General features: G+C 35.1%; 1 protein-coding gene across 1 annotated transcript in view; it reads left to right on the top strand.

Annotated features, from left to right (window-relative positions):
• Osbp (oxysterol binding protein) overlaps positions 1-26,067 on the top strand; it is a 325,446-nt gene that overhangs the window by 241,505 nt on the left and 57,874 nt on the right. The window contains exon 10 of the mRNA XM_090391682.1: positions 13,035-13,204. Coding sequence (XP_090247808.1) covers positions 13,035-13,204 — 170 coding nt within the window. The remainder of the gene's footprint in view (positions 1-13,034; positions 13,205-26,067) is intronic.

The following is a 26,067-nucleotide window of genomic DNA, read 5'->3' as shown; positions in this document are numbered from 1 at the left end:
ATGTTGTATTTGTGTAGTGTTCTGTCTATTTTTTCTGAAATGCCTCTAACATATAGTATAGCAATAGCATTCTTGAAATCTTTTTTTGTTATTAGTGGTATCTTTGTGAAGGATCTTGTGAATGATTTTTATACTGTATCCATTTTTTATAAAGGTATGTTTGATGGTCTCATATTCATGGTTTAAGAGCTTGTTCATTTGAACAAATGGTTTGAGCTCTGTGTTTAAGGGTGCTTATGACCTCTAGTTTTTGTGTTGGGTGGTGATAAGAAGTTTTGTGTATGTACTGGCCTGTGTGTGTAGGTTTGCAGTAAACTGAGAAGAGACAGCCTGAAGGAAGACGTGTGACAAGTGTGCCTAGGAACAGAAGAGAGTTGTTTTTTTTTCAATTTCAATGGTGAATTGGATGTGTTTGTGTTGTTTGTTCAGGTGGATAAGGAACGTATCTAGTGCTTGGCAGCTGTGGGGCCAAAGGGCGAAAATATCGTCGATGTATCTGAGCCAAATTTTGGGCTTTAGGCACGCCGTTTTGATCCTCCACAAAGATACCACTAATAACAAAAAAGATTTCAAGAATGCTATTGCTATACCATATGTTAGAGGCATTTCAGAAAAAATAGACAGAACACTACACAAATACAACATCAAAACCACCTTTAAACCCCCGACAAAATTAAGACACCTACTCAGTTCTTCCAAGGATCCCCTGCCACACTTAGCCCACCCAGGGGTTTGCAGAATAGATTGCACATGTAACATACCATACATAGGGGAAACAGGGTGAACCATCCCAATCAGAAAGGATGAACACAAACGTCACATAAAATACCTCCATTTTGGAAAAACCAGCCTTTCTGACCATGCACTCCAAACATACCACAGAATTGACTGGAAAGGTACCAAGTCCCTACACCACACCAAAACCTGGTTTGAGCGGAAATTCAAGGAAGCATGTGAAATGCTCAAACATGATCCGAATCTGAATAAAAATAGTCTAACAATTCCAAGAATGTGGAGGATCCATCTACAACCTTCATAGCAACCACGAAGAAAAAATCTCAATACAAGAAGACTTGGTGAAATGTTTTTTTTTTTTCCTCCTGAACATTCAGTAGCAACCTGTACTGTACAAATCCAGAAGATAATCGTAATATAACAATATAAACTGTATAATTCCAGAAGAATCCTAGTACGTGAGGACTTTAGCAGAGTTTATTGTAGTTTTTTTTATCACTAGAGGGCAGGCTAAGAAAAAAGATTAGTTAACAACAGAGATGTAATTTACTTGTATAGAGTGCAACAGCATGTAGCTTGTTCTTATACACACGTGTATCCTTCTGAAGATGACCTTAATACAGGGGTTGAAACATAAAGTTATTATTTTATTATTAATCAGTAAAATAATCTTTTCAACACGTGTGTTTTGTGTCCCTAAATTCATAAATATGAATGCTGATCACCGTATAACCTTAAAAGAAAGAGTTAAATACAGGTTGTTATATTCTCATGTCTCAGCTATTTATCTTAAAATTGAAAATCTGATCTTGATCCTGACTGTCTCTGTTTATCCTGAATCTAGCTTGTACTTCTCCAAGTTTCCCTTCCATCATTTTTTTTTTTTTTTTTTTTTTAGTCTTTTTTCAAATATGCTTGGTTAAATCTTACTCTAAACTTTTGGTATGGAAATTCCTCTGTCATTTTCGTATTCATTTTTATTTCCCTTTATAAAAAGAGGGAAATATGTCCAATTTATTTGTTTCGTGTGCAAACTACAGAAATTGTAAGAGCATACATATAAATGATTAAAAGCATTTAAAGAAATAAACATTAAAAGAATAGGGATTAAATGCATTCATTAAAAGACAAAAATGTCACTTGCATAAAATATTATGCAAAAACATAAAATGTCAGATTTCACTCATCCACTGATTAATATACTTTAAAGCTGTTTCATTACACTGCATTAAATCTTCTCGGGTACATATTATTAATGTCTATTAAACTGCATTGCAGAAGATGATCCATGGTTTGTGTTTCACCACATGAGCAGCTGTCATAGTCTGTTTAGCCCCATCTGGCAATATTCTGCTTTGATCTGCACATTTTGGAACGAAGTCTATTCATTGTCTTCCATCTTTGCCAGTATAGATGAAAGCTAGAAGGAAGAGATTCGTTTAAGTTCAGAGCCTCTGGATATTGTTCTTGCCACATTGTTGACCTTGTAGCTTTTATGGAATCAACCAATGGTTCAACTGAGTGAATAAAACTTTTCGTTGATCTTAGCCTCCTAGGTACTGCAACGTGTCCATACAAAGATATGAGCGGAACAACATTTAGTTGTTGTTTCTGCATATATCTATTCTGTGTAGTCCTCCTTCTGATGTGAGGAGGTGCATTACCAGACAGTGAATATAGATGGTCAGTATCCAATGTAAAACTTTCATACCTCTATATGCCTTTGCTAGGAGTCTGGAAAAATTATTAATTGGTATGAAGCTTATTAGGGCCAATCACCCAATATGTGGATATTAAATGATTACGAAAGGAAACGAAATAACATCAGCCACTTCCACACAAACTTGTGCCTCAACTGCTGATACAGTTACTCTGCATGCCAAGGATCAAAGCCTTCCAGGAAGTTCTTGATTGAATAAAGGTACAAGAAAGTGTGATCAAATTAAATTATTGAAATCTATCTTCTCAACATATAATGTACGGACACTCAAGAAAACTGAAAAATGTTTGAGCTACTTAGAGGAGCAGAAAAAGTCAACATAGACATTATGTGTACAAGAACATAGATGGAGAACTGACAGTCATGAAGTGAATGAAACATCATCAGCTGACAAAAAATTGAGATTTATTTATAACTCGGCAAACAACGATGGTACTGGAGGGGTTGGAATAATGCCCAAGAAGGAACTAGCAGAAAAAGTAACATCAATTGAAAAAGTGTCTGAAAGAATTCTCCTCATAACCATAAGTACCAACATAAAACTGACAATAATATCCACATGTGCTCCACTAGAAGACAAAGACACCTATTATAAAGATCTTTCTGAAACTGTCATGAACATCCCAGTTCACAATGTCACACTCATTGGTGGTGATTTTAATGCCCAAATTGGTAAAGACATTGCTAATACTACTAAAAACGTGGGTAAATATACTTATCTTGAAACTACAAATAACAGTGGACATTCTCTTATAAATTCTGCAGTAGCCATAACATGGTAATCACCCAAACCAAATTTCCCCATCCAAAAGGAAGACTATTGACCTGAGAACATCCAAATGGTTCTCATTCCCAAATAGACCACATACTAATCAATGGGAAGTGGATCAGATCAATCAAGAACTGTCGAGCATATAACACGGTTGAACTAAACTCTGACCACAGAATAATCAGTGCCCACATTAAACTTTCACTAAAAGCCTCTAAAAATAACAAACCTAAAAAGAAACAATACAACTGGAACAAACTAAACCCACAAATTGCAGCATCTTTCCACAGCACATTAGAAAACAATATGGAAAATATTCTTAAAGATCCATTTAATGAAAAGTATAAGAGTATTATTCAAGCAATAAACATAACATCCAACAAAATTCTTGGAAACAGCAACAAAAAAAGTATATCTGTCACCATAAAACAAAAAGAAGTGGAAATATTGTCACACATGACAAAAACGGTAGGTACCTATCAGTAAATTCAAAATTGATGAAAGAATGGAGAAACTACTGTCAAGAATTACCGAATGTTGATAATCCCCAACACACATTCAAGTCAGCTTATGGACCTGCATCTAACCACCGCTCTACCAATAAATTTGGTTTATTGGTAGAGTGGTTGTTAGATGCAGCAGTGGTAGAACTTTGGTTTGAGCAATAGATCAAACCAAAGCAGGAAAGTCCCCAGGGATTGACAGAATTAGAGTAGAAGCTTTCAAAAATGCTGGGTATAATACATATTCCAATCTTCTTGCCATAATGAATCAAGCTTTAAACACTGGAATAATACTTCAACAATGGAAACAAGGCCTTATTGTCCCTATACCCAATAAGGGCAGTCTTGATAGAATGGATAACTACAGAGGTATTACTTTGCTATCAACCACAATAGGATGATACTAAATAGAATAGAACCTTACTTAAACCACTTTTAAGAAAAAATTAAGCTGGATTTATAAAAAAAACGATGTACAATAGAACAGATACATTGCATCAGAAGAATCATCGAAGGTTCACGTTATAAAAACTTACCACTCATTTGAACCTTTATAGACTTCAAAAAAAGCCTTTGACTCCATTAATAGAGAAACAAGGTTTAAAATACTCAGCTTCTATGGTCTACCCTCAGAACTCATACAAGCAATCACAGCGCCTTATAAAGATTACAATGCTACAGTAATCTTTAAAACAGAAACATCTGAATCATTTCCAGTGACAATAAGAGTCCTGCAAGGTGATGTACTAGCACCTTATTTGTTTTTAATATGCTTGGACTACATCTTCCGGACCATCAACACAGATCTTGGTTTTAACATTAAAACATCCACCCACACCATGCAAATAACTGATCTTAGTTTTGCTGACGATGTTGTACTTATTGATACAGAACCAACAAATGCACAAAAATATCTCATTCTACTAGAGGCACAGGCTAAACTTATTGGTCTGCAGATCAACAGCCAAAAGTCCAAAGTATTCTCAATAGGTTGTGACAACTTTATACTTCATATCAACAATAAACCCTTAGAAAGAGTAAAGGACTTTCAATACCTTGGATCGTACATCAGCAATACAGAAAATGATACCAGAAAACAACAGCTGGCTCTAGTTCTTCCATAATAAACTCTGCCCCATCTGGAAATCATCATTAGTATCATTAAAGACAAAAATAAGACTATACCATGCAACCAGTAGATCCATCTTCTTGTATGGTTCTCAAACCTGGACAATAAGCACCAAAAAAACTACAGATCTAATTAACTCCTTTGGAACTACGTCTCAGACTGACCCTTGGATACACCTTGATGGACCTTGTCACTAACTCTGCTGTGCTCGATCTGGCTAAGCAAGAACCACTTGTCAGTATAGTCAAAAAACTACAACTCAGATGACTTGGGCATCAACTCAGACATCCTGAAGTCTTGCCCTTTTTGGAATCCCTCATCCTGTACAAACCAGAAGATGGCAAATGCAGTAGAGGAAGACCATGCAAACAATTTTGGCAATACATGTGTGAAACATCAGTAGGCTGAACTGCAAAACTCCATCTGACATCTACCAGTTAACTCAAGATAGAGAGACTTGGAAGACCATAATTTGCAATATTTAATTTTTAATATAAATCTCTTTTTCCTTTTCACATTGTATCATATTGTGAATAAACTATGTGTATGTATGAAGCTTAACAAAAGAGTCTGGGAAACTAGAGATTATGATGGGAGGAATTGTGAGAATCTGTGCTTAAGAGCAACCATGTTATGCAATTGTCAGTGCTAGGAATCTTCATTATCGTGGAAATTATTATGAGGAAAGAATGATTGTGTTCATCCAGTTTATACTTATAAAGCATGCAAGGATGTCTGCATAAATAATGTTAGATAAGAATAGATATCTGTGAGTTGTCCAACTAGGTCACATGATCTACAGAAAAGTGAGTATACAAAAAAGCATGCAGTAACTGGTCTGTGTACAAATGCAAGGAGTATCATAAAAGAATAGTATTTGTTGCCTTGATTGAATATGTTGAGGCCTCAGATTGTAGGTGTTAGTGAGACCTGGCTATCAGAGGTAGATATATTAACTGGTATTAAGTGTAAAGGGTACAGTATTTTTGATATTTGATGATTTGATTCCAGTTAAGGTACAAAGCGATCATAGCTTTTTATTAACCATTTTCCATGTGGCAGTGAGCTTAAAGTTATCTGGTGTGAGGTGGATAGTCTAACAAGATTAAATACATAATTGAGTGTTGTAACAGACCTAGTGAATTGGTTGATAGTGATGATGAAATGCATTACCAAATACACATGTTAATCCCCCCCCTCCCCTCCCAACACTATAATCAGATCTTACACTCACTGACCTCAAGTTCCTCCTCACACATGCTGTTTGAGGAAGTTGTCACATATTGTGCTGACATGAGACGTAGCTAAGTATATGAATATTCCATTTGGAAAATGTTATTGGCTGAACTACGAAGAAAGAAATTATGACCAACTGAGGAGTATACCAGTTTCTGTCCTATGGTATCAGTTACTAGTTAGAAAGGATATGAGCATTGCATGGGATGCATTTAAAAAAATACTTCAGTGATGCAATATTGTAATGAATCCCTAGAGTCCAAAGAATAAATAGGGTAGGAGCAAAATGGATGTGCAAACTTATTAAGTAAGCATTTCTAAGAAAAAGATTATGTGGAAGGAATACTGTATGTGTGTGTGTAAGGATGATGTCAGTTATGAAAAGCATGAGGTGCAAGCCAAAAGAGTTATAAATATTCTATGGGAAAACTGAGTATGAAAAGAAACTGACTCGATAAGCTAAAGACAACCCAAAAGAATTCTGTCGTTATTCTGCAAGTAAAAGATAGAATCCTTTCTTTTAGTGTTACACAGTGATCAGCATTCATTTTCGAAATTATGGATTCTACAACCGTGTTAGAATAACTCTTTTATTATCATGACATTTCAATTTTCATATCAAGATCATCATCTGGAGCATACATAAATATACAAGACAAACTGCATTACATTTCAAACTGAAAGCTAGAGAAACAATGATTCGATCACATGCTACTCACTGGCATGACCTCTAGTGGGGAAAAAAAAAAAAAAAAAAAAAAAAAAACATCACGTTAGATTTAATTTATGATTACATGAATAAACATTCTTGCTTACAGATAGTTTTCCTTCCAGTAACAGTGATGTTCTATTTCTATTATTACAATTCTTATTTTTGATTTAAAAAATTATTCATAAATTACAACATGAATAAACATTCTTTCTTATAGATTTTTTCTTTAACCGTGATGTCCTATTTTTTAGTATTAACGTTGTTATTTTAGATTTAGGATCCTGGATTTTCTACAGTCCTATTTATAGTTGCTCTTAGAGAGGAAGGATTCGTGGGATGAATATATCAATCCATATGTATGGGATTTTCAGACCATCATTATTGTTTAGATTGGGGTGGTTGATAATGATCTCACAGGCATCCTTAAATTTGCATTCATACCATGTTTTGGTGTGATGTAGACAACTAGTGCTTTTCCAGTCACTTCTATGTAAGGTGTTCAGGGCATGATCAGAAAGGCCAGCTTCACCATAATTATTATATTTGATGTGTCGTTTATGTTCTTTTTGCCTGATCGGAATTGTGCATCCTGTTTCTCCAATGTATGGTATGTTGCAGGTGCAGTAAATACGGTATACTCCAGGGTTGGGCCAGCATGGGGAGTGAGCCTTTGGATGAGTTGAGTAAGCTTTTTAATTTTGCAGGAGGTTTAAAGGTGACTTTGAGGTTGTATTTTTGTAGTACTCTGTTTATTTTGTGTGATGTTCCTTTAATATAGGGAATGGTTATAGTTTTATTGTAGTCTGGTTTGTCTTTGTTTTTTTATTGAGGTCTTGTAGAGAATTTTATTAATAGTGTTTTGGCTGTATCCATTTTTTTGAAAAGTATTGCTGATCACTTTAAATTCTCTTTCAGTGCTTGTTCTGGAGCAGCACAGCCCTGTTTTTTAGGGTATTGATGACGCCTAGTTTTTGTGTTAAGTGGTGGTAGGAGTTTATGTGTATATATTGGCCAATATGTGTCGGTTTCCAGTAAACAGTGAAGGAAAGATTGCCCGGGGGGGGATCATGTAACAATTGTATCTAGAAACAGCAGTATGTTATGTTTTTCAATCTCAATTGTGAACTGCATACGTTTGTGTTGTTGTTTAGGTGGCTAAGGAATGTGTCTAGTATCTGGTGGCCATGAGACCAGATCGCGAAAACATCGTCAACGTATCTAAGCTAGACTTTGGGTTTTAAAGGGGAGGGACCTAAAGCAAGTTGTTGAAAATGTTCCATATAAAAGTTAGGAATGGTGGGGGGTAATGGCGAGCCCATGGTTGTGCCTTCTTTTTGTAAATAGAAAGCGTTTTGCCATACAAAAGAACCAGAATGTAATACATGCGCAAAGAGCGCCATGATATCTGGAGGAAATTTGTTCTGTAAAAGAAGAATTGTGTCATTGATTGGGACATTTGTAAAGAGGGCAGAGATGTCAAAACTGACTAATAAATCATCTTTTTCTAATGTAATGTTTTTGATGATATTTATGAAGTGTTATGTGTTTTTGATATAGGAGGGGGAATGACCTACCAAACTCCTTGAGTGTTGCCACTAATTTTTTGGCTAAGTAATAAGTCGGACTATCGATCCCTTTGACTATAGGCCTTAGCGGTGTGTTTTCTTTGTGAATTTTCGGTAGCCTGTCAATTCTCGCGGGACGAGCATAGTGTGGGAATAGTTTTTTGACCATATCTTTGTGCCATGTGGTAATTGACTTAAGTAGATTCTCTGTTTTCTTTTTTATTCTATTATTGGGTTACAGTTAACTAATTGGTATGTGTTATTGTCCGAGACCAGCAGATTCATTTTTTCCACATAAGTGGTTCGGTTTAAGATAACGGTGGCACTTCCTTTATCTGCTCTGGTTATTACGATGTTCGGATTTGATTTTAGTGATTTTATCGCTGTTAATTCGTGTTTAGTTGGGTTTCTTGTTATTGTTTTGTTATGATTTAAAATGTTGGCGGTTTCTAAACGTATTTTTTCTGCTATGTTATTTGGGATGAATCTTAGGCCTCTTTCAATATTACAGATAAATTCAAGTTTGTTTATCGATTTGGTTGCTATGGCATAATTTAAACCTTTGTTAAGTATCAAGATTTCATCTTTGTTTAAAGCGTGGTTGGATAGGTTAACTATGTTACTGTTACCCGTAGGTGATTGGTGGCTCCTGTTGTTTCTTGCTTCTGGTTGGTTGTTATTGTTCACTGTGGAGAAAATTGAATATGGCCGCTGGTTCTTTCGATCTTTTAGTCTTTGGAATTTGGAAATTAGGTTTTCTTTCTTCGTTTGGAGGCTGTGGTTTGCCGTGTCAGTAATCTTTTCCAAGATCATCCAGATATCTGCGTTTACGTAGCTTCAAAGTTCCTTTTTTTCTTTTTGTAGCTGGTTTTGTGTAGCGGCTAAGTTCTTTCTTTCTGGAAGCTTGGATTTCTTCTCTGAGAAGTGCTTTCTCCATGCGGAAGTATATTCGTTGCGCTTTTTGCTGAGGTGAATTTTCTTTTTAGCCTGATGCAATTTGGAATGATATTGCTGTCCCTACATCGTTTTAAAAAAGCGAGTCGATTGATCAAATTAGAAACCTGATTCTTCAGCTTACCATATTGATTGCATCACTTGTGGATTGAATTTCCATGAATTATCATAATCCTTTCTTTTAGTGTTACACGGTGATCAGCATTCATTTTTGAAATTGTGGATTCTACAACCGTGTTAAAATAATTCTTTTTATTATCCCGACGTTTCGATTTTCATATCAAGGTCATCATCTGGAGCATACATAAATATACAAGACAAGCTGTGTTACATTTCAAACTGAAAGCTAGAGAAACAATGATTTGATCACATGCTACTTGCTGGCATGACCTCTAGTGGTGAAAAAAAAAAAAAACTAGACATTAGACACATTCCTTAGCCACCTAAACAAGCAACACAAACGTATACAGTTCGCAATTGAGAGTGAAAAATATAACACAGTACCGTTTCTAGATACACTTGTCATCACACGTCTCCCTTCGGGCACTCTTTCCTTCACTGTTTACCAGAAACCGACACATACTGGCCAATATATACACATAAACTCCTAACACCACCCAACACAAAAACTAGGTGTCATCAATACCCTACAAAACAGGGCTCTGAAGATCTGCTCCAGTGAAAGACGAATTTAAAGTGATCAGCAATACTTTTCAAAAACATGGATACAGCCAAAACACTATGAACAAAATTCTCCACAAGACCTCAATAAAAAACAAAGACAAACCAGACTACAATAAAATTATAACCATTCCCTACATTAAAGGGACATCAGACAAAATAAACAGAGTACTACAAAAATACAACCTCAAAGCCACCTTTAAACCTCCTGCAAAATTAAAAAGCTTACTCGACTCATCCAAAGACCCACTCCCTCTGCTGGCCCACCCTGGAGTATACCGTATTTACTGCACCTGCATCAGACCATACATAGGAGAAACAGGACGCACAATTCCGATCAGACAAAAAGAACATAAACGACACATCAAATATAATAATTATAGTGAAGCTGGCCTTTCTGATCAAGCCCTGAACACCTTACATAGAATTGACTGGAAAAGCACTAGTTGTCTACATCACACCAAAACTTATGAACGCAAATTTAAGGAAGCCTGTGAGATCATTATCAACCAGCGCAATCTAAACAATAACGATGGTCTAAAAATCCCATACATATGGAAGGCATATATATTTGTCCCACGAATCCTTCCTCTCTAAGAACAACTATAAATAGGACTGTAGAAAATCCAGGATCCCTAAATTTAAAAGAACAACTTGAATACCAAAAAATAGGACATCACTGTTAAAGAAAAAATCTGTAAGAAAGAATATTTATTCATGTTGTAATTTATAAATAATTTTTTAAATCAGAAATAACAATTGTAATAATTGAAATAGGACATCACTGTTACTGGAAGGAAAACTATCTGTAAGCAAGAATGTTTATTCATGTAATCATAAATTAAATCTAGCTTGATGTATTTTTTTTTTTCTCACTAGAGGTCATGCCAGTGAGTAGCAGCATGTGATCAAATGATTGTTTCTCTAGCTTTTAGTTTGAAATGTAATGCAGCTTGTCTTGTATATTTATGTATGCTCCAGATGATGATCTTGATATGAAGATCGAAACGTCGGAATAATAAAAAGAGTTATTTTAACACGGTTGTAGAATCCATAATTTCAAAAATGAAAAAGATAGAAGGAATACGTAAGAATAACTATACTGAATGCAGATGCCAGATGCAGAAGGGATTGTTCAACTAAATAGTGCCAATTTTGCTAAGAATATCAACATAGAAATTTGGATGAAGAAACGCAGGTATATGAGGAGTAGGTACTTAAGCTGTTACATAAACTAAATAAGAATTCAGGAATATGGTCTGATGGGATATCAGCACAAATGCTAAAAGAGGAATTCAGTTGAACTGGCTATACCTTTGACAAGACTATGTAATTTAAGTCTCAGAGAAGATTCCATGGGTGTGGAAGGAATGTATGATAATTCCATTGCACAATGGTGGTGAAAAGACTGATGTGTTGAACTAGTGACCTGTCACTATCTCTGGGGTGGTGGTAGTTATGATTTTGGAAAAGTTAATAATACCTCACATGGAGAAATGGGTTGGTAGTGAATCTGTATTTTACGAGAAAGACAGCATTGGTTTACTAAGGAATGATCATGTTTGAGCAACTTCCTCACATTTTCTTCCATGATACTTTAGGACTTTGAAATGCTTTGACAGGATACAGCATGAAAAGCTGTTGCATGAGTTGGAGGAAATTGGACTGGATTATAAACTATTAACTTGGATAAGAGGATAGCTGACTGACTGACATCAAAAAGTGGTGTTTTGGGGGAAGGGGTGAGTCTGCAAGATTTAAGGTTATTAGTGGTGTACCACAGGGATCATTCCTTGGTTCATTGTTATGCGATCTATACATTAGTGACATTGGGAAGGATTTGACAGGTGACATACAACTGTTTGCTGATGATGCAAAGTTAAGCAGGGTATTCAGAAATGCGATAGACATGCATCACTTATAGAATAATTTGAATAGTGTGGGTATATGTGAAAATGGCTGTCATTTCAGTGTTATTAACATGTAAAGTTATGCATTTTGGTGTAATGAGATATCCAATGGGGTGTTATATTAGTGGGATTATGCTAGGAAAAAACTGATCAGGCTAGGGATCTTGGAGTTTTAGTGTATACAAAGTTGTATTTCAGTGGCCATATAGCAGTGATTGCAAATATATAAATATATTTCAGAGGATGATTGCAGTGTTGAAATGAATATTGACATATAAGGAAGGAGAGTGTCAAAGTTGATATTGGGCTGTGGAATGTAAATATGAGGAGAGGTTGAGAATTTGTGGACTGCAGACACTAGCAAATAGAAGAAAGAGGAGAGATATGATGCAGACCTACAAGCTTCTGAAAGAATCATGTAGTTCAGTATACCAATGGAATTTTTAATTTTATGGAGGGTGGAGATAGGATAAGAGGGCATCCATGGATGTTGAAGATGAATGCAGTCAAGAAGTGGGTGAGAGCTAGATTTTTCTCTCATAGAGTGGTGCAGGATTGGAATGGATTGCCTTTGGAGGTGGTGTGGGCAGGTAGTGTGAACGAATTCAAGAATAGGTGTGCAGCTGGTATGGTTGATTTGGCCTCTCTCTCTCTCATAAGTCTCTGACTCCCTGGAGGTCTATGGTAATAATAAATAGTATAGTTATTACTGCTACACTTGGTTAGCTGAGTGGATGATGTGCCCCAACTGTCAAATCAGATTTGGGGATTAGTCAGCCTTCCTTTACAGATCTCATGGATGGTATTTTCTTTAAATAAAGTTTCACTCGATCACATGCTACTGTCCAATGCCCATACTGCAGCAGATGCTTTCAGGTAAAGATCTGAAATCATTATTGCATTTTTATAGTTCTGAGCAAGTTATACAGCAGGTTTTATGGTTATAGAAAATAAAATATACCTGAAATGAATTTCAGCAATTAACATACTCAAAATTGAAGTGGTTTTTCTTTTACCAAATAATGGTGTTTATCTATTTAAATAATTATCTTATTATTAATGTCATGAAATATTTAAAATGCTATTAATTTCCAGTTCACCAAATCTGACTATTTATTAGGTAACGGGGGTTGTGACAGATAGAGATGGCAAAGCCAAATGGGTATTGCAAGGTACATGGGACAATAAGATAGAAGCAGCTAAAGTTATCGGAAGTCATGGATCTCTGAAGGGTAAACCACTCCTTGAAACAGCTACTCCTAAAGTTCTCTGGAGAAGGATTTTCCCTGGGTAAGTAAATGGTTATTAATAGTGTACTTCGGTGGGAGAAAGAAATTTTATGCTCCTTGTCTTTCATTATGTTCATCGTTTTTCTAGTTAGTTATAAATCAATGATGACTGTAGTTTCTTTCTCAAACTACTAGTCACTTTTATAATGTACATTTTACAAGCTATGCACATTTACATAGCTTGTAAGTAATGCTGCTATTCTTTAGGTTTTTTGCCAAATTTAAATGCATGTATTCAGGAATTTAGTCAGGTATTGGTACTTTATTGGTATCAACACCAATAGAACAAAATAAAGTATTTACCTCTAATTTTGCTGGTTTTACACCGGTATCTTCAGAGCACAAATACTTTGTCACAGTATACAAGTAATAACAATCAGATATTAGTGGGAAACATTTTAAATTGTAATGGACTTAAAAACTAAAGCACTAATTTCGTACCTCTTCTGTTGGTTAAAAAGTTGACAAGTTTTAAGTTGGAGTTGGTCCTAATGTCTCTCAAATATTTGATACATTAATACAGCTGTTGAAATGTTTCATTGCTGTTTAAAAACAGTTTCTCTGACTGACAACTTCTATGAAGCATTTTTGCTTTCTTCTATCTAATCCTATGTGAAAGGATATCTAAAGCATGATCTGCTAATTCTAACTTGCAGAGGTTCTCTTGTCTGCCCATAATAAGCAGTTCACATTTATATGCACTTCATAGCATCTTGGAGATGTGATAGAGGATGGAGTCTGTCCTTAGGGAACAGATGAAGTTTGCTAATTGCATACTGCATGATATCAAAAGTTATAGCAGTACACAAGGTATTAATAAACAGTCATAAATTGTAAATAAAAGTTATGCAAAAATAAAAATAAATAAATTATGCAATTGGGTATCTACACAAATAAAATTTATTATCAAATGTCCTGAAATTTGTCCAAGTATGATAATACTTGCCTGAGTATCTATTCCTCAGCCAGATAAGTGAAAATTTCAATCCATGCCCATGTAGCATTCTGGCACTCCACCAGAATATGGCAAATGGTGAGGCATGTTACATTTTTCACAGAGGAGGATTGTCAGCCCTCAGTAAATAAGAATGTGTAAGATGAATGTGGTCTATGCAGAACCTAGCAAGCACAACTTCTCTTCTATTTCTGTGTTGACTAGACTGTTAGTGCTTAATTTCATGCTTAATCTTGTGCAGTTTGTTTCGTTGCCTCCTGCCATGATGACTGCCATTGGGATAGTTAGTTTTGATCTTATAAACTGTCTGTAGTCTGTATATGGGACTGTCAAACAGTACATGAAAAATGTATGAGCTGATCTAGCAGCTGCAGTCTCATTTCTCTCATTTCCATCGTGGCTGGGAATCCAGCACAACTGAACATCAAGATTAAGGATCTTCACTTTGTACAACAGTTACAAAACTTCACAAATCACAGGATATGAATTATACACAGGAGATGAGATGGCTTGCAAGGAACTCAATACATCTACATAAATTACGCACTTTGGATAGCTGCTTGTCAAGACTCCAAACATTACCAGATCTTATGTTTCTATCGTCTAAGGCAGCGCTTCCCAAACTGTGGGCTGAGGCCCCCCCTTGGGGGCCGTAGGTTTTGTTGAGGGGGGGGGGGGGCCGTGAAATAATGAAAACAAATTTAAAATGTTTTAAGACTAAGTAGATTTTTTTAATTTTAAAAGAAACGTATTTAACTTTTATTATTTATTATTTATTTTTTGTTATTTTTTATATTTTAATGGAAACATTCACACATTGGTATTGGTTCACAAACTTTGCTTACTGCGTATTTCTGCACTTAATGAATATTAGTAAATATTGCTTATTCATATGTTTCATTTCAAAGCAGTGGTTAATTGTATTTACTTCGAATGCTCTCCAGGGAAGCTCCAAATCTTCCTGTCCCTTTCATCACGCGTAATCAGGGACTGTTTATATTGACTTTATATACATATCAAAACTCGTTTTATATTATCACTGTCATCCGAGCTCGTTTTCTGTTACCAATAAAAGTTTCGCATATTCTTCACACATGTAAAAAAGCTTAAACAAGTTCATGTGGGGAGATAGTAACTCAGCTTGCAGTGGTAAACAACACCCCTCCCTAACAGCCACTATACTGCACAGGCAATAAAAACAAGTACTTTTATTATGCCAGTAAATAAGGTACGAGGAGTCTGTGTAATATATTTCTCAACAAATAGTGCAATTAGAGACAATTGGGATAAAAACACACTAATTAATGAATCACATGTCCCCTCATACAAAAAATATGCTGTATAGACTGAAACAAAACCATATGTTGCATGGGTAAACACAGTATCTAACTAAAAACTATTGTTATTAATTAGATGTGTCTGAGTTCGATTTCCCAAGGCAGCAATAAAATTCAACTGAACGTGTTAAAATTCGTAAAAGTGTTAAAACTAAGTAATATATATCTATAATGAATGTTATGGCAGTTTCACATATGGAATTTGGTTGAAGAGAGTTAGCATTTCAACTCAATTGTCAGCTATGCTTTTATCTTGCGGTTGCGCGATCTTTTGTTAATACCACACCAATCATATGCACGTTTTAATAACCTGCCTTTGCTATCTGTTTCACGTTAGGCTTAATTACCGTAAAGAGAGGAAAGTAGCAAAAGAGAAAAATGTTCCTGGTTCGGGGATTCCCTTATTCAGGAAATATTCACTAATTTCATGTTATCAGTCTGTGGTGTGCTAGTATCGGTAAGTGGTGATATTATTTGATCTGTTCTACGTTAAAAAATTTAACCCTGAGATGGATAAGTGGCTGATAAAAAATAAAAAACTCCCGCGAACAATCAGAAGAAGCAGAAACAGACTTAAAAAAAGGACAGTATCTTTCATATTTTACCAGAACAGCCCGCATCGTCTTCAGAACCAAACGGTAAGAGGCAAAAAATGTAATATATGCATTTGATTTTTGCAATATTCGCTGTGTATGTTTTGTATTGTATATAAATACAATAAATATTATAATAATATATCTCTCTATTACGATTTTTTTTCGAGGGGGGAGGCCGTGAAATATTTTAATTTTTGCAAAGGGGGCCCTGACATCCAGAAGTTTGGGAAGCACTGGTCTAAGGCACTTTGTACCGTATCAATCCACCTATATCTTGGTCTTCCTCTGGGTCGTTTTCCTGCCAACCTGGCAGAGAACACTTGTTTTGCTAATCTTTCCTTTTTAATATGATATTGCCATTGACCAGAGACTAGAGACCACAGATATGATTCTCATATCTGTGGTCTCTAGTCTTTGGTCAAGTGTTTTACTTCTGACCCAGCTCTCAGATCCATAAGTTAAAACTGGTTCGAACACTGTCTTGTATACAGCTAATTTAGTGTTCCGACTAATTTCTCTCTTATTCCATATGAATTTATTCAATTGACTTCCTACTATATCAGCTTTGTTGATTCTGTTGTCTATTTCCATATTTAATTTACCATCTTCACTAAAAATCATGCCTGAGTAGGTGAAATGTTTTACTTGTTCCACAGGTTCTCCGTTCACAATGCAGTTGACATTTTCAACAATTCTGCCTATTTTCATTGTCTTTGTCTTTTGATTGCTAACCTTCATACCATATCTATTACAACAGTTATTCAATTTAGTCAAGGAATCTTGCAGACGTGGCGGATTTATTTAGAAGTATAACATCGTCCGCATAAAGCAAAGAGCTGACATTAACATCTCCAATTTTGATATCATGTTTAATACCACTTTCCTTCATAATGTGATCCATATAGATAATGAATAACAGAGGGGATAATGTACATCCTTGTCTCACACCAGATTTAACATTAAACCATCTTCCTGTACTTCCATCAATTCTAACTGACAACATAAATGTTTCACTAACTGAAAGCTAGTGGGCGCAAGTGACAGAGTTAGAAAGACTACTTTCTAACGCTTTTACTGTCACTAATGTGAGGATTTAATACCTGGTAAATTCTTGTTGGAGTGGAAGAGCTTGATGTATCACATGAACAAAAGTGGACAATTAATTGTTGATAGCATTGTATCTTCAATGAAGATAAGAGAGGATCTCTTGCTGGATAATCAAATCCTTTTAGCTGCTATTTACATTGATTCAATGATCCATATTTTGTTGAATAATGACCAAATTACCACAAGAAAACAGGCACTCTATGAAGTAGCAATTTGCATGGAAGGGTTACAAGTACTACCTAAACTACTGGATGAACCTAGAAGCATCAGTAACTCAGGATCATCCTCTTCAAGTTCAAATGAAGAATTAGACTTTGAAGCCTTCTTGGACAAAATGGAATGTTCAAAAGTAAAGCAACATCGTTTATTAATGATGTGACTAGAATTGTTGCAGTAATGCCACCCACCCAAGTCACTGTTGAAAGACTGTTTTTGGCATTGAAAAATAGTCAAATCAAATTTAAGGGCGTCCATGAGGGAGGGTCTGACAGAAGCAATTCTGTTTCTAAGAACAATTTATTAGTAAATTTTGGATTTCATTTTGATTTAACCCCTATTCTGCAGCTAGATGCTAAGTTTCTTTAAAAATGTTGTAGGGAACAGTTTTTCAATCTTTAACAATATGATTTTTATTTCATTTGATGTAATGTTTCATGTCCATTTACTTAAATTTTATATCCAAACAATACTTTAATCTCGAAAAGGAAGAGAGCTGGTAGAGAAAGATGTTCCTTATTTTCTTTTATAGTTTCTTTGTTTTATATCCTATATTCCTGTTACTTTATTATTTATAGCCTTTTGATAAAAACATAACCTTAGTTGACCAGTGTTTTCTAAGTTTTGTCTTTTGTTTAAAATTTAAGTTTACTGAATTTGTAATTTCTTTAATAAATAGAATTAAAAAGCCACAATGGCATAGTGTGCCTGATGATTTACATTAGCAATGATAAAATGCCTGTATGTTGAGTGCTTTCAGTCAACATAGAAAATAAATAATTAGTATATTTATTTCCTATATTGATATAAATGAAGGAGTCGGAGTCAAAGGTTTTATATACCGACTGCACAACCCTGGATAAAACAGTTGAAAGAAGTATTTTAATGGTGCTGTTTATTAATAAGTATTAAGAAATGACATAATAATAATAATTATTATTTTTTTTGGAATTAAATTATTATTTTAAGATAATTATACCAGTTTCCTTTAAAATCCAAAAGTTTTTTTGTTTTTTTTTAACTCTGCAAAAGCATTACTTTCTTCAAAACATATGTAACTAGTTTATGAGCATTACAATTCCTACAGTTCGCTAATATCTAAAACATTCCATCTATCACCTGCACTCCACTGCATTATCTCTGAGACTTAATTTTATTTTGAAAGATCTTTCAAGGATGTTGCTGAATTCATCATCACTAATCAGCTGAACCCTTATGATCTAAGACAGCACTTCCCAAACTGTGGGCCATGGCCCCCTTGGCGGGCATGAAATAATGAAAACAAATTTAAAATGTTTTAAAACTGAGTAGATTTTTTTTATCTTAAAAGAAACGTATTTAATTTTTATTATTTATTATTTTTTTTTTGTTATTTTTTATATTTTAATGGAAAAAATCACACATTTGTGTTGGTTCACAAATTTTGCTTCCTGCGTATTTCGCTGCTTAATTAGTAAATATATGCTTATTAGTTTCATTTCAAAGGTATTGATAAGAAGCAAAAAAAAAAGCTTACAAACAGAAAATCTTGCACTCATTTAAAATGGCCAAGTTTTTCGTGCTTTAAATTAATGTTTCATTACTGCAAAGGTTTGTCGATTGGTAGAGCCTCTGCTACTAATGGCTCAGTTAAGAAAGTTTGAGCGTGGTTAGTAGTTGGAAGGGGTCCAATCGTTCGATGGTGTTGGCACACTCTCCCTCGATGAGTCTTTGGACTGCCTGGAGGTGTCAAATAATAATAATAATAATTGCTAGTATACAACATCTATATAAAAACATAAAGATAATATGCCATGTCAAATATATATGTAACATGCTAAAAATGTAATATTTGCATTTGATTTTTGCAATATTGCTGTGCATGTTTCGTATTGAATATAAATAAATAAATATTATAATAATATGCCTGTATTACAATTTTTTTCCCCCTAATTGGGGCCATGAAATATTTTAATTTTTCCAAAGGGGCCTTTACATCTATAAGTTTGGGAAACACTGATCTAAGATAATATCTCATAAATAAGAAAAGAACTGTAGGTTAAAAAAAAAAGTGCTTTTCATAAAAGCATTTTTGTATAGTGACTGTTATCACCAGTTAAACCTAGAGCTGTTTTAAGAGATAGTTGCAGTTTTGTTTTGCCTGATTTTACCATTAAAATAGCAAAACCAAAATTTAAATTACTCTGAATTTTGAGAATTTCCAAATAACAAATTTCAGTAAATTTCATGAAGCCAAGAATTATTATAATTACAAACTATACTAATAAAAGCAATCCAGCTATATGGAGAAAACTTTCATTATTGAAGTACATTATTATTACAGTAAACTCCATGGAGTCAGTAGACTCATTGTGGGAGGCCCACGCAAACATCTTTATGAATGATACCCCCACACCCCCTGTAATGACTGAAAAATTACTATGCATGTACATGACAAATATCTGGTTAGAAGCGTTATTTTTTGGTTTACATTCAGTAGAGTCCATAAAATTAAAATTCTTAAGAAACAAATTGAATTTTTGAATATTGATATTTTCATCCTTTTTGTGAGAATTATGTTATCTCTGATAAATTAGTGGTATCAATAAGGGCTTTATTTTATATAAAGATGATTTTGTAAATAATGGACAAGTGCATCAAATATCAGAGCTGGTTGTAAAACTTAAATTCATTTTTGACTTATCTCCTATAAATATATAAATTTGTACTACAAATCATGGGGTGTTTAAGGGTCAAAGCTGTATAACTAAGAGGAGACCTCCACATAGCCTTTAAAGGAATGCAGAAAACCGACCAGGGCTTCTGATCTAATGTCCCATTCTCACTTTCTCGTGGTGCACCCTGTTGGGTATCTACCTGGATACTGAAAGAACGAGGATGGGCTGACAATTTGGAATTTAGCCGACCAAATTGTATTCTTATTGGCTTAAACCAATATACAAAATGATATTACAACATGACAAAATTTCATGCCGGCTGGGGGCATGGCCCCGTTAAACAAAGCCCCCGTTGTTTTCACCACGAAACAAGGGTGAACAGCGAAAGGTCAGCTACTGGAACAAATCTGAAGGCACACCCCAACTCAACATCACCAGAGTTAAAGATCGGTACTATCAACATAAGAAGCCTGAATGGCAAAGAAATGGAGCTAGCTGAAGAATTAGATAAGTACCAGATCGACATAAGAGGGGGTGACTGAAACAAAAAGACCAAAACTGGTGAGATCTTTCTGAGCAATAAATACAAAATGTTATATTCAGGCAATGACAATCAAGGAAAAATAGGAGTAGCCATAGTATTCAACACTAAATACGAGGCTAATCTTCTTGAAATGCAGGCAATCTCAAGTTGAGTGATGTGGGCTAATATCAGAATGGGGAATTGGACAATGAGACTTATTTGTGCCTATGGTCCCACAGAAGGTTCTACTAAGGCAGAAGTGGAGGAATTTTTTGATACTTTAGAGAAAGCAACTGACAGAATGAAAAAGGAAAAGTTGGTACTTGTTGGGAATCTAAATAGTAGAGTAGATAATGATTGTCAGACATATAAAAATATTTTGAGAAAATTTGGAGAAAAGAGCAAAGCTAATAATAATGGCAAATACCTAGTGAATTTCTGCTCAGTACATGGACTGGTTATTACTAACACCATGTTCCAACTTAAAAATGTGCGCAAATTCATGTGGAGAGAAGAAGCAATTAATAAGAAAAGTCTCATTGACTATGTTATTGTTGATCGTGATGTTTTCTCCCTGGTGCAGGACACCAGAGTGTACAGAGGATTTGAAATTGGAAGTGATCACTATTTAGTCTTGAGCAGGATAAAATTGAATTTCATATTGAAAAGAATAACATGTAAGAAAGTTTTAAAGCGAATAAAAGTTGGGCAGCTCTCAGATGTGAACTGTAGACTAAAATACATGAAGATTATTGAAGAAAAAATGAAAGAGTTTATGAACAGGAACCAAATCTTGGAGATTCAGTGGCAAGCCTTGAAGAAAACCCTGATTAATTCAGCCAGAGAGGCATGTGGTGAGGTTGTCTGCAAGGATAGAAAAATCAGAACTCCATCGTGGACACATGAAATTAAAGAGGCAGTGAAGTTAAAGTTAAAGTCAAATATTCCTGGCAAATAAGTCAGCTTTTGCTCTTAGAGAATACAGGGACAAATGTAAGAAAGCTAAACACTCTGTAAAACTAGCTAAACAAAAGTCATGAGAGGACTTTGGCAAGAACATAGGAAATAAATATCAAGAAGGTGTTAAGATATTCTGGAGATTGTTGAAAAAGCTTAGAAATGGAGGAAAGAGTGCTGTAAAAGAAGTTAGAGATGATAACGGTGACATGAAAATGGGAGAAAAAGATATCCTTGAATTATGGAATAATTACTTCGAAAAATTGCGAAATGAAACTAGCCATGATAGCACAGTGGTAAAAAACACTCAACAGGCATACAGTCAGGAATACATATCCATACTTGAAATAGAAAAAGCCATCAAAGGCTAAAAATGTGGAAAGGCAGCAGAAGTAGATGATATTTGACCAGAAATGCTGAAGTATGGAGGTATAAAAGTCTTACAGTGGCTGCACCGCATAGTTCAAAAGGCCTGGACAGAGGGACAAATTCCCGGTGATTGGAGTAAAGCTCTAATAGTACCCATATATAAAAAGGGAAATAAAACTGAATGTGAGAATTACAGAGGTATTTTTCTGCTCCAGTGTCCCTGGCAAGATCGATGCAAGTATACTAGAGAAACGGTTCAGAAGAATTTTGGAAGAAAAGCTTGGTGACGAACAAGCTGGATTCAGGCCAAATAGAGATTGTCAGGATTAGATCTTCACTTTACGACAAATAGTTGAGAAAGCATGGGAATATAACAAAGATCTGTATTTAAGTTTTTGTTGATCTGGAAAAGGCACATGACAAGGTGCCAAGAGAGAAGCTATTCAATATGCTACAGTTATATGGTGTCAATGGGACATTATATAAAGCAGTACTTAGAGTTGAAGTTGTAAGTCAGCAGTTAGAATTGAAGTACAGGAAGATGGTTTAATGTTAAATCTGGTGTGAGACAAAAATGTACATTATCCTCTCTGTTATTCATTATCTATATGGATTACATTATGATGGAAAGTGGTATTAAACATGATATCAAAATTGGAGATGTTAATGTCAGCTCTTTGCTTTATGCGGACGATGTTATACTTCTAAATAAATCTGCTACAAGTTTGCAAGATTCCCTGACTAAATTGAATAACAGTTTTAATAGATGTTATATGAAGGTGAGCATTAAAAAGACAAAGACAATGAAAATAGGTTGAATTGTTGAAAATGTCAACTGTGTTGTGAACGGGGAACCTGTGGAACAAGTAAAACATTTCAGCTACTTATGCACGATTTTTAGTGAAGATGGTAAATTAAATATGGAAATAGACAACAGAATCAGCTGGTATGGTAGGAAGTCAATTGAATACATTGATATGGAATAAGAGAGAAATTAGTCATCATCATCATCAAATTCCTGCCATGTACCCTCAAGAAGGTGTATAGGATATGACAGTACTACATGAAAAAATTACATCATTACTAACTTCCTATCTACAATTTTCCTCCAAATCAGTATGTTACTTGTCAAGAGTTCAACATTACCAGATCTTATATTTCTATCGTCTAAGGCACTTTGTACCGTATCAATCCGCCTATATCTTGGTCTTCCTCTGGTTCGTTTTCCTGCCAACCTGGCAGAGAACACTTGTTTTGCTAATCTTTCCTCTCCCATTCTATTTAAGTGACCATACCACTTGAGATTAGCTCTTCTAATGCATTCCTGGATGCTGACAATGTCAAGTTCTTTCCTAATATCCTCATTTTTAATATGATATTGCCATTGATGCCATCTGTTAACGCCTCTAATCTTTCTCAGGACTCTCATATCTGCGGCCTCTAGTCTTTGGTCAAGTGTTTTACTTCTGACCCAGCTCTCAGATCCATAAGTTAAAACTGGTTTGAACACTGTCTTGTATACAGCTAATTTAGTGTTCCGATTAATTTCTCTCTTATTCCATATGAATTTATTCAGTTGACTTCCCACCATACCAGCTTTGCTGATTCTGTTGTGTATTTCTATATTTAATTTACCATCTTCAGTAAAAATCGTGCCTAAGTAGCTGAAATGTTTTTCATTTTCCACATGTTCCCCGTTCACAACACAGTTAACATTTTCAACGATTCTGCCTATTTTCATTGTCTTTGTCTTTTTATTCATACCATACCTGAAATTCATACCATATCTATTACAACAGCTATTCAATTTAGTCAGAGAATCTTGCAGACTTATAGCGGATTTATTTAGAAGAATAACATCATCCGCATAAAGCAAAGAGCTGACATTAACATCTCCAATTTTGATATCATGTTTAATACCACTTTCCTTCATAATGTGATCCATATAGATAATGAATAATAGGGGGATAATGTACATCCTTGTCTCACACCAGATTTAACATTGAACCATCTTCCTGTACTTCCTTCAATTCTAACTGCTGACTTACAACTCAAATAAAGACTATGTATTGCTTGATATAATGCCCCATTGACACCATATAACTGCAGCGTATTGAATAGCTTCTCTCTTGGCACCTTGTCATATGCCTTTTCCAAATCGACAAAACTTAAATACAGATCTTTGTTATATTCCCATGCTTTCTCGACTATTTCTCGTAAAGTGAAGATCTGATCCTGACAGCCTCTATTTGGCCTGAATCCAGCTTGTTCTTGACCAAGCTTTTCTTCCACAATTCTTCTCAACCATTTCTCAAGTATACTTACATAAATCTTGCCAGGAACCCTCAGTAGGGAAATACCTCTGTAATTCTCACATTCAGTTTTATTTCCCTTTTTATATATGGGTACTATGAGAGCTCTACTCCAATCATCGGGAATTCGTCCCTCTGTCCAGGCTTTCTGAACTATGCAGTGTAGCCACTGTAAGACTCTTATACCACCATACTTCAGCATTTCTGGTGGAATATCATCTACTCCTGCTGCCTTTCCACATTTCAAGCCTTTGATGGCTTTTTCTACTTCAAGTATGGATATGTATTCCTGATTGCATGCCTGGTCAATGTTTTTTATCACTGTGCTGTCATCACTGCTTGTTTCATTTAGCAGTTTTTCAAAGTAATTACTCCATACTTCAAGGATATCTTTTTCTCCTATTTTCATGTCACCTTTATCATCTCAAACTCTTTTTAAAGCACTCTTTCTTCCATTCCTAAGTTTCTTCAACAACCTCCAGAATATTTTGCCACCTTCTTGATATTTATTTTCTATATTCTTGCCAAAGTCCTCCCATGACTTTTGTTTAGCTAGTTTTACACACTGTTTATCTTTCTTACATTTGTCTCTGTATTCTGTAAGAGTAAAAGCTGACTTATTTGCCAGGAACTTTTGATATGCTTTCTTCTTTTCCTTCAGTGCCTCTTTAACTTCCTGTGTCCACCAGGGAGTTCTGATTTTTTTATCCTTGCACACAACCTCACCACATGCCTCTCTTGCAGAATCAATCAATGTTTTCTTCAGAGTTTGCCACTGAATCTCCAAGGTTTGATTCCTGTTCTCAAACTCTTTCATTTTCTTTTCAATAATCTTTATGTATTTTAGTCTACAGTTCACATCTGAGAACTGCTCAACTTTTATTCGCTTTAAAACTTTCTTACATGTTATTCTTTTCAATATGAAATTCAATTTTATCGTGCTCAAGACTAAATAGTGATCACTTCCAATTTCAAATCCTCTGTACACTCTGGAGTCTTGCACCAGGGAGAAAACATCACTATCAACAATAACATAGTCAATGAGACTTTTCTTATTCCTAGCCTCTTCTCTCCATGTGAATTTGTGCACATTTTTATGTTGGAACATGGTGTTAGTAATAACCAGTCCATGTCCTGAGCAGAAATCCAACAGATATTTGCCATTATTATTAGCTTTGCTCTTTTCTTCAAATTTTCCCAAAATATTGTAAATGTCTCACAATCATTTCCTACTCTGCTATTTAGATCCCCAACAAGGACCAACTTTTCCTTTTTCATTGTGTCAGTTACTTTTTCTAAGGCGTCAAAAAATTTCTCCACTTCTACCTTAGTAGAAGTGGAGGAATTTTTGTGCCTATGGTCCTTCTGTGGGACCATAGGCACAAATAAGTCTCATTGTCCAGTTCCCCATTCTCATATTTGCCCACATTACTCTACTTGAGACTGACGGCCATTCAAGAAGATTAGCCTCGTATTTTGTATTGAATATTATGGCTACTCCTTCTTTTCCTTGATTGTCATTGCATGAATATAACATTTTGTATTTATTGCTCGGAAAGATCTTGCCAGTTTCGGTCTTTTTTGTTTCAGTCAACCCTATTACGTCGATCTGGTACTTACCTCAGCTAGCTCCATTTCTTTGCCATTCAGGCTTCTTACGTTGATAGTACCGATCTTTAACTCTGGTGATGTTGAGTTGGGGTTTGTTTTCAGATTTGTTCCAGTAGCTGACTTTTCGCTGTTCGCCCTGGTTCCCTGGCGAAAACAATGGGGGCCTTGTTTAACCGGGCGATGCCCCAGCCTGCATGAAATTTTGTCATGTTGTACCATCATTT

The sequence above is a fragment of the Typopeltis vanoorti genome, chromosome 4, assembly GCF_054136105.1.
Source record: "Typopeltis vanoorti isolate ZY-2024b chromosome 4, IOZ_Tvanoo_1.0, whole genome shotgun sequence".
Classification (NCBI taxonomy): domain Eukaryota; kingdom Metazoa; phylum Arthropoda; class Arachnida; order Uropygi; family Thelyphonidae; genus Typopeltis; species Typopeltis vanoorti.
Note: the sequence above shows the minus strand (reverse complement) of the source record. Positions and strands in the feature narration are given on the sequence as shown.